This window comes from Lacerta agilis, chromosome 8 (genome assembly GCF_009819535.1).
Source record: "Lacerta agilis isolate rLacAgi1 chromosome 8, rLacAgi1.pri, whole genome shotgun sequence".
NCBI classification, from domain to species: Eukaryota; Metazoa; Chordata; class Lepidosauria; order Squamata; family Lacertidae; genus Lacerta; species Lacerta agilis.
This window is the reverse complement of record NC_046319.1, coordinates 17,819,714-17,833,032: the sequence shown is the minus strand read 5'-3', so window position 1 is coordinate 17,833,032 and position 13,319 is coordinate 17,819,714. Positions and strand designations below refer to the sequence as shown.

At 44.9% G+C, this 13,319-nt stretch overlaps 1 protein-coding gene across 1 annotated transcript in view; it reads right to left on the bottom strand.

The window, feature by feature from the left end:
* Positions 1-9,376: 9,376 nt before the first annotated feature.
* Positions 9,377-13,319, bottom strand: part of GABRD (gamma-aminobutyric acid type A receptor subunit delta) — a 39,440-nt gene continuing 35,497 nt past the window's right edge. The window contains exons 7-9 of the mRNA XM_033156377.1: positions 12,080-12,235; positions 10,678-10,889; positions 9,377-9,755 (exon numbers count right to left, since the gene is read on the bottom strand). Coding sequence (XP_033012268.1) covers positions 9,465-9,755; positions 10,678-10,889; positions 12,080-12,235 — 659 coding nt within the window. The 3' untranslated portion in view covers positions 9,377-9,464. The remainder of the gene's footprint in view (positions 9,756-10,677; positions 10,890-12,079; positions 12,236-13,319) is intronic.

Genomic DNA, 13,319 nt, shown 5'->3' with positions numbered 1-13,319 from the left:
GCATGGGTTAACAGGAATGTTATGTTTCTGTGACACCGGACACCCCTCATCAGATCTTTCCTGCTGTGGCTTCTCCTATCCATGAAGAGCCTCCTCCAAAGGAGGCAACTGTGAGTAAATCAGATGCTGATTTACCAACTCTGCCAACATCACCAAGGACATGGACGGACCTCACCAGCCCAGCCCCCCCCCCCCAAGAGTGCCTGCTTGCTTATCTAGTCCCAAGACTCCAGTCATTTGCTGTGCTTCCCCATCCTTTAAAAGGAAGGGGCAGAGCATGCCTCGCTTGTTGGATAAACATCTTAGTTTGCATTTCTTGTTTGAGGAGCAATGCTTCAGTGCCCTGGGGCATACTTTTCACCCAAACATGCATTTGGTGGGCTACTTTAAAAAAAAAAAGAAGTTACCATATATATGTTCAGCTCTAGCGGTACTGTTGTGATTCACCTCCTCTCAGGCTGAGATCTAGTAACAGACATTACATTAATTCAAGCTAGACCAGTGGATTTCAAGGGCGGTTCTCTGTCCTTCATTTTTGTTATGTTCTGCATAATAGGTCTGCTGACGTGGAGGGGAGGAAAGTTAGGTGAGCAAACCAAATGTGAACTTCTGCCATTCTGCTCACAACAAAGGAAGAAGATCTGTGTTGACTAATCCATATTTTCAAGTAAAGCCTTCCAAAACTCTTCATGAATTCTTGCCATACCATTCTTGGTCTGAAAGATTTCAAGGCTATACCTTGAAGAGGAAGAAGGTGATTTAATTCCCTACCATCCCACGACACATATCCATAATTATGATGATCATACAACAGGAATAGGGAAACTTTTTCAAGTCGAGGGCCACATTAACTTATGGGCAACCTTTCAAGGGCCACATGTCAATAGAGGGTAGGGTCAGAGGCAAAAGTGGGCGGAGCACATTATTATTATTATTATTATTATTATTATTATTATTATTATTATTATTATTATCTTGCCCATCTGGCTGGGTTTCCCCAGCCACTCTGGATGGCTGCCAACAGATTAAAAACAGAATAAAACATCACACATTAAAAACTTCCCTAAAAAGGGCTGCCTTCAGATGTCTCCTAAAAGTCAGATAGTTGCTTATTTCCTTGACATCTGATGGGAGGGCGTTCCACAGGGAGGGTGCCACCACTGAGAAAGCCCTCTGCCTGGTTCCCTGTAACCTCACATCTTGCAGTGAGGGAAGGCCTTCGGAGCTGGAGCTCAGTGTCTGGGCAGAATGAATAGGGCTGGTGAGGGGACAGTTCAGAAGGTCCAAATGAAGAGACCTGGAAAACCACATTTGGCCTAGATACTCTCCACACCTCATATATCCCACATTGACCTTTAACAGACTCTATAAAGTAATACGTAGGCTGGATCCAGGCTCTGTTTTGTGACAATGTCCCCGGGCAGAGATGAAGAGACCTACATTTATTTAAATAGGCCAGTCTAAGTCTTCTTCCTTTGTATTCCTCATTTCTATTTTTGTCTCTTGATCTGCATAGTCTGCTAGTCCGTTAAGCTCATCCAATTTCCCTGAGGTATGGTGTTTAAAAAGAAAACAGAAACAAGGGTGGGGGGGGCATGTGGATTGATTCCAGCACTTATTCCGTCACAGGCTGTGTGACAGCTTGTGATCTAACTGAGGCTTTAAAGATAGATTTGTGGCATAAGAGTCTACGGAGCTGTGCGAGGAGGGGCAGGCGCATTTTGAACTTTGAACCAATAGGATCCCTGCTTCCAATCAGCTCTGAGACCGAATGCCAGGAACCAGAGTAAATTAAGCTTAAGCCAGCATACATGATCTTGGCTGCTGTTGATCTTGTTGTGATTTTTGTTCCGTTGCTTGCATATCTTTTAATGTTTTATTTATTGTTTATGATTACTATTGTTATGTTGTGGTTATGTATTTTTTTCATGTTGTAAGCCGCCTTGTGCATAGTTTGATCTGTGGAAAGGCAGCATACAAGTAAAAATAGGTATGGATATGCGCTCTGAGTAAAACTTAGTTGGAGACAACCCATGAATGGCAACTAATATTTAAGATAAAAAAAAATCATTGCACACTATAAATGTGTAATCTTTGAACTTCCCGCTGTACAATTCCCATTATGCTCTTGGGTAGTATTTTCACTATGTGCTGGGTGGTAAAATACTTTCTTTTATTGGTCCCAAATCTTTCAACTTGCCAGAGTTTGTGTTCCTTACTGCTCTCTTCATTTGGACAAGACTTCAGTTTTTTGAAGGAAGCTTCATTGCCTCTAATAGCTTCTTCCAATTATGCCTGTTTGCTCTTGGCCCTCATTGTACCTACAGTACTCTGGTTTGCGGTATAAACTCAAGATGAGCTTCTAATATTGTATTTTTAAACAACTCCCAAGCATTATGGAGTTATTTGACCCTCTTGACTTTGCCGCAGTTTAAGAAGAATATTGATGAGCTGGAACGTGTGCAGAGGAGGGTGACCAAGATAATCAAGGGTCTAGAAACCAAGCCTTATGTGGAACTGTTGAGGGAGTTGGGTATGTCTAGCCTGGATAAGAGAATGACAGGAGATATGCTAGCCATCTTCAAATATCTAAATGGCTGTCACATAGAGGATGGTGTAAGCTTGTTCTCTCCAGCTCTGGAGGGTAGGTCCAGAACCAATGGGTTCAAGTTACAAGGAAGCAGATTTTGACTAAACATTAGGAAGTACGTTGTGATGGTAGGAACTGTTTGACAGTGGAATGGACTCCTTCAAATGGTGATGAAGCCTCCTTCCTTGGAGGGGATGGGAAAGCATGCAAATGCAGGGTTTTGACGCTCCAACCATCATGCTGATAACCTCCTGTCAGTTGATTGACAGGTGGCATCATGGAACGTCCCGTGCTCCATGTCTGCTTCAAGGAGGATGACTCGGTAGAGTGTCCCAGCAGGAGCAGGGGGATTGTGCCCCCCTGGAGTGATCAGGGAGGTGGGTGGGAGGAGTGCCCAATGCAGACAAGGGACACATGAGTCACCTGTAGCCCATTTAGTGCAAGGTGTGTCACAATGACTTAGTTCTCAGAGATATTCTTGAGGATGGAAGGAGATGGGGTTCTACTTGTAAGCCCACTGCAAGCTCTCGGGACTGGGTGGGAGAGAAATCTGACACACACACCCAATGTAACATGAATTGGCTTCATTTCCTTAAACACATGTGATCAAAAGTGGCAACTTGGACTCCCTTGCTCTTTTCAGGGATATAAAATGGATTCAGCACCATGGAAAGAGGCCACACTTTTTGCCTGGTCTCTTGAGCCCCGGAACTGCCTTGTTCCCACACAGGATTCCCCCCAGCTTGCAGGTGGGCTCTCCACAAGATGTTGGGATGCAAACGCCCACTAGGCGGCATGGCTAATAGTCAGGGGTGATGGACACTACGGTGCAACAACATCTGGGATCCTACAGTTGAGGAAAGCTTGTAGGTGTGGAAACATCGGACTTCCTTCCCCTTCCGTCAACCTGCCAAACTGCTTCCCCCGAGTGCAGAATAGAGGAAGCTGCCTAATATAGGAGTATGCTGTTAATTTATGCATTAATTTATCCTACAGAGTTGTTTTTAACCCTTTATTCTTTTTCTCATTTTGTGTTTTCTGTGTGCAATGGCTTTTATACAACCACATGCTTGATGTACAAGTTCTTTTGAATATGGGAAAGATAGATTAAACAGAATATTTTATTATACAAAAGAAAGAAATAAAAAGAACGGAGTTTAAGCAAGACAGAAAGTTCAAAAGATAGGATCTTGTTTGCTATACCAGAATTCCTCGAAACTGTAGAGTGACGGTGTATGAAAAAACCCCCCAGCTGATTTCCATGGTAATCTCTGCGCAAGTAAGCTTGGAGGATGGCATACCAGTATTATTATTATTTAGCATCTCTTAAAATAGGCCAGCCCTGTGTTTAACACTTACATTAAGAAGATAACTAATTTTCTTTGGTTACTTGTCAAAGAGAGAGGTTATAAGTATCAGCAAAATTTCCAGAGTTATGAACATCAGCAATGTCTGTGGGGAATTAGAGGTGCGTTACTAATGGGGGAAATTATCTCACTCGCTCTAGGAGGTTCTGCATGAAGGAAGTTAAGTGGTTTTTTAAAAGCTGAGCAGCTGAATGGACACCTTTTGAAAACGCCAATTCCTCTCTCTCAGGCCCAGCACCAACGGTCAGTTAAGTCAGGCACTGGCCGGGGGTACCAGGGGCTGGGAAGGCCCTCTTCCTTGCCTAATCCAGCCATGCCACCATGCACTGCCCTCCTCATTGGACACCTTGGAAGTTCTTTTTATCAGCAAGGAGCAGAGCCACGTATATATAACCTGAACCTGTGATGGAGGGATCCACAGCATTAACACCCCAAATAGGTTTGTCACGTGTCCTTTTTCCAGGATGCATCGTCTTTTTTTCCATGGGTCGTCATAGCTATCCATAGTTAAAAGCAGAAGTCAGCAAAGGTGTCCTCTTTTTTGCTCTTCAAAATATGGCAACCCTACAGAGGGTCTTGCTTCTCCCATAGCCACAGCCTTGGATTCAGGCAGAAATCAAGCATGGCTTTGACCCCCTGGCTTCCCAGCCTGCTTCCTTGCTTCCAGCTTCCAGCTCACATAACTCCACTCTCAGCTCTGGGCTTCGTCTGACTACCAGTGAGTTAAGAAGAAGAAGAAGAAGAAGAAGAAGAAGAAGAAGAAGAAGAAGAAGAAGAAGAGTTTGGATTTGATATCCTGCTTTTCACTATCCGAAGGAGTCTCAAAGCGGCCAACATTCTCCTTTCCCTTCCTCCCCCACAACAAACACTCTGTGAGGTGAGTGGGGCTGAGAGACTTCAGAGAAGTGTGACTAGCCCAAGGTCACCCAGCAGCTGCATGTGGAGGAGCGGAGACACGAACCCAGTTCCCCAGATTATGAGTCTACCACTCTTAACCACTACACCACACTGGCTCTTAAGAGGGGGGCGGCACCTATTTGCCAGGGGTGGACTTTAGTAATCTTTCGTATTATGGCACCCGAGTATGGAGATAGCACTAACATACTTTGGATGGCGCCGTTTCACCTCCAAATGGATAGGCACCCAGGTCGCTATCCAAGGGAACGAGTGAGACCTGCAACAAAACATTCAGGGGACTCCATTCCATTCTACCCTGCAACAGGCGCACAACATTCTGTGGTCACAGGGCATCTCACTGGTGTGTTTGTGTATGTGGGTGCCTTCCTTGGGCTTCATCAAGGCTCCCAGCCACCTACATACATGAACCTTGGAATCCTCCTGAGCATTCTCTTTTAAAAATCTCCTGCTTGTGGCCCCATTTTGGCTACAGACCTGCTGGCACTCACCACCTGAGTTTGCTCTTAAGAGGGAGTTGTGATACATTAGATGTGCCAACCATGGTTAAGTGCCAGTAGGTGGTGGATGGAGAGTTCTTGAATGGTGCACGCATGCAGTATATTACATGGTTCTCAGGAAGGAGAATTGTTATTTCTCTCCTTGCTCTTCACATGTGCAGAAGGAGGAAATATCATTCCAAAGGAAGCTATGGCACCAGATGCCTTGCAGATTGTACTTGACTGACCAACTGGCTTTGCTTAAGACTTATAAGCCCTGCAAGGACCCAAACAGCTTGCAAAATGCCATTTCCTGACACTCTTACAGTATCCACACTAGATGGGGGGACGGGGACACGCTGCCATTCCTACGTCCGGCATACCCTACATCCAGCAGCCCAGGTTATGCTTAGGCTGTGGACACATAATACATGCCTTCCCCCAAAGAATCTTGCAAACTATAGTTTACCTCAGAGCTACAGTTCCCAGCACCCTTAGCACACTACCGTTTCCTTGATTCTTCAAGTGACAGCATGTGCTTTAAGTGTATGGTATGTATACTCCTGGTTCCAGCATAGTAAGTGATACATTCAAAGGGGATCAAAGAGGATTATTTGCTTTTTGACTAAAGACTGATCTGATGCCACAATATCCAAGACACCATTCAGGGGGGCGGAGAGAGAGAGAGAGAGAGAGAGAGAGAGAGAGAGAGAGAGAGAGAAATAGATCATGTAAGTCAGAACTTGCTACTCTGATGTTATTTAACACAGTGTTCTAAGCCCTCTAGAGAAGGATGCCTATGTATTTCATCAATTTTTTTTAAAATAGAAAAGCTAGTTTTTAATCCTCTGTGTGGGCGAGGAATTGCCAAGTGCTTTAAAGGCACACATAAATAACATTCTTTGGCATGTGTTCAACTACCTGCAAGATGAAAACTTACTTTTCTCACTCCAACAATAAAAAGGGAGCCTTCACAACTAGAATTCCAGACACGGGAGTTTTTAAAACAAGCGAAGAAAAAATTTGCTGGTCCTAAACACCTGTTATGAAAGAGGATCATACAGCGTTCTAAGAGATGTTCAGTACATGAAACCCGAGGAATAAAAGAATGCTAATTAAAAAGGTAATAAGAGCGGAGGTTTCTGTTTCCAGCAGTAGATTGTCACCTGCAGGAGCTGCAGCTCAAACAGGCAGACATTCACAGGTTCAGTTTCCGGCATCACTAAGGATGGAGAACCTGTTGCCCTCCAGGTGCTTTTGGACTACAATTCCAATCATCCCCACCCACTGGTCATTTTGATTGGGGTGGGGACTAATGGGAATTGTAGTCCAGCAATGCTGCTTCCTCATCCCTGAACTGAAAGAATAAGAAGTGACAGGAAGGATCTTTACCTGAGACCCCGGAAAGCCACTGCCAGTCAGAGTAGGCAGTACCAGCCTAGATGGACAAATAGTCTGACCTTGTGCCTTTCAACTCATCCAAGCAGACCCCCAAAACATTTACTGAATAAATAAATCCCACTAGTTTGTTTCCAACTAAGTCCTACTCAGTCGACCCACTGAAATTAATGAATGCCAAATTCATTAACTTCAGTGGGTCTACTCTGGGCAGGACTAGCATTGAATACAGCCCATTGATTTTACTGGATCTTACTTCCAAGTAAATATAGTTTAAAAAGAACCATTTAAATTCCTATTGAATGTAATCTTGGGGAAATTCTGTTTCCACCCCACCCAACCCCCTTTTCTTTTCTCGTTTAGTTTTTCGGTGCCAAGCATTGGCAGAAAGAAACTTGGCAGTCTGTTGATTCTCCTTTCTAACATTAAAAAAGTGTTTCAATTTCCTTAACCCAATGGCAGCACCTATTAGCTGAAGAAGTGCATTACGAGCCTATTGCTCCAGCTGTAGAAGGCCCATTGGGTCTGTGCTGGGGTTGTTGTTTTTTTAGTTCCATTATCTGCTGAAGTAACACAGTCCCATTAAGAGCCAAAGTGGGAGCCTTTTGGATGATTATCATCATAAGCCTCAACTCTTCTCACTTCCTCATCCATCCCCGCCTCACTGCCCCGTTTGCATCAGATGGTGATGTTCAGCTACATCACCCTCTTCCCTCATTCATCTGTAACATACTAACTACGCTATCCTCCTTCATTTTCGGTCTGTTCCTCCAACATTAAATCAGAAGCTCACACAAGGGTCTCACTGGGCCATGCATGCCATCAACACTCTTCCACCCCCTCTTGTTTTTGCTAAAGCCAAATTAACATCTAAAGTTGTATTAGAGGGAGGCTTTCTGCAAAGGGATTAGATGCAGAGTTAATATGTTTGCGGGCTGCCGCCTCTTCCACACATACCCCACTCTCCCCAGGCAACAAATCTTGGGAAGTGATGCTAACTTACCTCCCAACCTTGTGGTGCTGTTTCTGAAAGACAGGCTAGTCCATAAGAAAATATTACCGGTACTGGTCTGTAATTGTGGATCAGGTGGCTGAGTTGGACCAGGGTGGATGATTCGCGTGGGCCCAACCTGACTCAGCTCTGCCCACCTGGGTACTTGGTAGGGATGTTATTTCGCTTGCTCATTTTTTCCAGTCATGAGATCAGTTCTCCACATTTCTGCACCAGTTTACAATTTTAAAAAACGAATAAAGGCAAGTCCTTATTCATCAAGATAATAGCACGACTCTCCCAATAATTCTTCTCTGCAATTTTGCCTAATCAACTATTCAGGATGAATGTTCATTACGTAGCCAATGTCCTCTAATTTCCCCACAAGCAAATCAGGATGAACACTCAATAAACAGGTGGTCTGGATGCACCCAGTGATTCTCCAGAGCTGCTTACATGTCTGTGTTTATGGTGTATATATAAAAAGCACAAATCTTTCTCTCTGTGTGTGTAATTTCACAAGCCCTTGTTCTCTGTAGTGAATCTTGCTCCCTTTCCATTGGATCTTTATTCCCCACAATCCAGCTATGAAGTATCCGTGATAAAACAATTCCAGCCAAGCTCTGTGTCATAGGCTTTATTTCATGCTGTGGTTAGAAGAGGATAAAAAAGTGTTTTAAATACTTTATCCAAGACAAATGATACAGTAACTGTAAAAATAAAAAAAAACCAGAACCGCAAAACCCAGTATTACCCTTTGTTGCCCAAATATTAAAACCATTAAAGAAACTCCAAGGAATATGTATATATGCATGTGTGTGTGTGTGTGTGTGTCTCCCCCATCCCACCCTACACACATCCCCATTACCCCTGGCCGTCAAAATGCCCAGCTACAGATATCATAGCATCAAATAATTGTAGAGTTGGAAAGTACCCAAGGGTCATCTAGTCCAACCCCCTGCACTGCAGGAATCACAGCTAAACCATCACGTCCATACAGTGCTATGACACAAACTGTGCAGCCAAGTAGGGGGTGTGCATGTGTGTTTAAAAAAGGTGCAGATTGAAGAAAGAAAAGTTCTCAGAATTGCAAAGAAATGGACTGCCAGCCAGCTAGCCTTTTAATATAGTCCAATCACAAATAAAAAGGTTTTCTATTGGGTCCTTAAAAGCCGGTTAAAATCCAGACCATGCAGAGCTCCACCCTTGCATTTTTGCTCCACTTTTAAGCATCCCTCCCCACAAACACCTGGCAAAGCAATTATTCCCTGGCGACACACAACAGATTAGTTTGGATCAGACCCTGATGCACCAGGTGCTATTTTTTTCATGCCCCAATCCAGGACTTTGCCTTCTTGAAATTGGAAGATGACACTACAGATGAAGAAGTGAAACGCCTTATTGTTATGCAGGATTAGGCAGCTGTGGAGACTTGGCAGGAGTTTCATGCCAAACTGGGGAAGACTGTGGCATCTGACTCGCTCTGTGGAGACTAAAGAGGGAGAAACAAGCCAATAAAAAGGGGTGGTGGCCAACTGCTTTGCTGTCTCAGCAACAGAGGAAGGGAGAAGAACAATCCTCTCTATTAACGGAATATCCGTCTCGCTTTGGAAGTGCTGTGGTTAAAAAGTTGGCCCTGAGTAAGGCCCTTCCATTAAGAAGCTCTGCTTTGGCTCAGAGGATCTCAGTTGCCTGTTGCCCAGCCTGCCTCCATTTTGTGACCCTCACATTGTGTAAGCCACCCAGTAGATGACATTGACTGCTGCAAAGGCTGCTGGGAAAACTGCCCTAGCATATATGTCGATGGTATCTGCATCAATGGGCTTGAAGAGAGACTTCAGGCCGTTTTTCTTCTCGGGTTTAGTCTCCTGTTGCTTCTTGGTCTCTCCCACTTCCAATTCCACTGACCCAGGCAGGTTTTTAGGGGCTCTGTGTTGCCTGTTGGAAACAGCAAGTTCCTGGTTGACGCCTGCTATCGAGAGGGAAAACATAACAATGGCGTTCTTCACATTGACCTGAAATGAGAAGCAGATGATGATCAACATGTCTGTAGGCCAGGGGATGGGGAACCTGTGGACCACCAGATGTTGCCATCCCTCCCTATGGGCCTTATTGGCTGAGGCTGATGGGCACTGTAGTCCAGCAACATCTGGAGAGCACCATGTTGGTTATCGCTGGTGACTTACCTGTGGCCCACCAGATGTTGCTGGATTGCAACTCCCATCATCACCAATTACTGATGTTACTGGTGCTGACAGTAATTGGAGCCCAGCAACATCTGGAGGGGAACAAGTTCCCCATACTTGAATTAGGTGGTCATACTGATATCTGTGGGACTTTCTCCAAGTAAGCATGTGGGGTTGGCATCAGCTCCTGGCATCCTTGGAGAACTGCCAGGGCTTCTTGCTGACACCTTCCTTGACTCTCCCTTAAATATTTTCCTCAAGCCATCAGAAAATCACACAGAGTAAGTAAAGTTAACTCTTTATTAGAAAAAAAACAACATCTGCAAAGGAGTGCCTTTTGGCCTCTCTCATCCCACTCTCCTGCTGCAGCTTCTAGCTCTGATTCTGGACTGCTCTCTGCCACAGACTCCCCCCTCTCACTAAGCCCTGTTACCACTGCAGCTACAGACATCTCTTCCCAGTTTCTTCCTCTTCTCCCTCAGACCACGCCACCACTAATCCCCTTGCTCTGAGCCTTCTTCCCATGGGGGTTCCCCCACTGGTTCCTCCTACCATTCCTCTGTGTCCAACCAGTCCATGGCAGATAGGTTTATATGATCAGAAAGTGGCTTGCTTCTCCCATTCCCCCCCCCCCGTTTTGTTTTGTTGTTGTTGTTGCCTGCATGGCCGGAGAATGGTGGACCACACATTTCAGCCCAGTTCTACCGAATGGGGGGATCAGAGTCTGAACCCACGAGAGGCTCTTACTGACCTCTTCTGCCTGCCTGCTGGTCTTGATCTTGTCTTTTTGCTTCTTCATGTAGTCTGCATTGAAGTGAGCAAATGCATATTCCACCAGTGCGGCAAAGACGAACACGTAACAGATCCAGAAGTACACATCCAAGGCCTTGATGGCTGAAGCCCGTGGGAGTGAAGACCGAGCACTCACCATCAGGGTGGTCATGGTGAGGACTGTAGTTATACCTGAAAGAAACAAGGTTGGGGGGGATGTCCCAGCTACAGTTTAATTCTGTTTAATCCAAGGCTGGGAAAAGCTTTTTTTCAGTCTGAGGGCTACATTCCCATCTGGGCAACATCCCGAGGGCCATATGCCAGTAGCGGCTTATGCCAGAGGCAAAAGTGGGTGGAGCAAAGAATGCACATTTCACCTTTGCACAGTAGGCCAGATTCTATCTATACTCACTGACATAAACCACTCTATTCCTCATACAGGATAAGCATCATCAGAGTTCACATTCCAGCCAGGTAAAAAGCACCAAAGGGTGGTGCAAAGCAAGGCTGGTGAGGCATTTGGCATGGGGAGCGTCCTGGGGAGAGTAGAGAGAGTCAGGACCATACCCTGGAGGGCTAGAGGGCTGCATTCGGCTCAAAAGTGAACAGGCACCCAGTGCTGCAGCTGCACATCAGACATTATGCTCGACTAGTGGTGGGGGAAGAAACACCAAGAAGGAAAGGCAGATGTGTGGGAGATTAACAACCAAACCTAGCAAATGCATATTCTTGCTAGTTAGCATGAGAAGGGGCTAATACAACAGAGCTGTATTGCTGATAGATATATAGATACTAAGGCCATAGAAATACAATTGGTAGAGAGGGCTCTGTGTGATTTCATTTCGCCTTCCTCACCTAAAGAGGAAAGTTCGTATAGTACTTTCTGATCCTTTCTCTCTTTCTGTGACCAGCCATGAGGGCAGATGTGCCCTGTGCTTGCTCCAACTTTAGCCACATGCCTGAAGCTGGTTATACTGTAAATATAAGTATTTTGCCTGCATAGTTTTTACTGCTACTGTTCTCTACTGTTGCTGTGAACCAATGCATGATTATAAAGTAAGTACGTCTTTTTTTAAACTTACTTTACAAGTTGTTCCCTGAGTCTTTGTTAAATGGGGTAAGAAAGGGAGAACAAGCTTACTTCATAGCTGGACTTGCTCAAAAGCAAGGTTTTATAGCCTAATTCCTGTGCTTTTAATTTGGCTGCCAATGATGGTATTTTGAAACTGTTCAACCCACACATATGGGCGCCTGGAGGCATAAATTGCAATTAATATAGCCTCACCTACCCATTAAAGCCCATCCCACAAAATGCTCATCCCACTTCTGTTGACCTTAACACCCTACAATAGTTCCCCAGCCATTGAACAATACACTTTTACCTAGCGAGACTCGAGCAGGCACGGCTGACTGACTGATCCAGAAAGAAACCCATGACATGGCGACCAAGAGGATGGAAGGCACATAGGACTGGATGATGTAAACACCTCGATTCCTCCTCAAGTGGAAGTGGAGGCTCAGCCGGGGGAATTGACCAACTAAATGAAGGAGACAAAAAGGCATATGTATTTATTTACATCTTACCTTTCTTACAAGGAGCTCGAAGAGGCTTGCATGGTTCTCTCCCCCATTTAGCTCAGTTTTATCCTCACAACAACCCTGAGAGGTAGGCTAGCTCTGAGTAGAACTAACATTTGGTTACAACCCTTTTGGGGGGGTATGTAAAAATGCACATTTTCATGGGGGGGGGGGAGGATTGCAGAATGTTGCAGTCTTATGGATGAACAAGTGCAGAACTGACGCTGACCCAAAACAGACTTATCCAGTCATTCCTAATGGCACTGTATAAATAATAATGTAGTTAATTGATTTTAAAAGGTGTCCGTCCCTCCCCTGCCACCACATTTATATTATTCAGAGGAGCTCACTTCACCCCAGACGTTATCCTCACAGCGAGCTTCACTGCTGAGTTGGGAGTTGAACCCTGGGTCTCTCCACAGTTCTGGTCCAAACCAGGTTTTATTTGCAAGGAAAAATATATATGTAGATTTAAATGGCAAACATCAATTAATCAACTAAAATTCATATGATTAAATTAAATTTGAGCAGCATAAGAGCTCTGTATTTGCCTTATATACAGTATTCTAACCTGCAAAGCTTATTAAGTGGTATAAGAACCAGTGGCAGCCAGTGCCCATTTGGAACAATTGGGCAGAAGGTGGGGAGGCAAACAGTAGGTGGCGCCAGAGCCAACAGTGGGCAGAGCCTGTTTGTAAGAAAGACAGGTGGGGTGTGGTTTTGGCTTTTAATGTTTGATGCTATGTTACTGTTGGAAGCCGCCCAGAGGCAACCCGGTCAGATGGGCAGGGCATATAAAATAATTATCATTATCATTATTATTATTCACTCTAATGGGCCAGCCTCCACTGATAGGAACACAGGAAACAGAGTCAGACTGCATTGGTTCATCTAGCTTGGTATTTTCTTACACTGACTGGCGACTGCTCTCCAGGGTTTCATATGGTGGGAGGTCCTCTCTCAGCCCTACCCAGAGATGCAGGGGATTGAACCTGTCATCTTCTGCATGCAAAGCAGATGCTCTACCACTCAGCTATGGTCCTT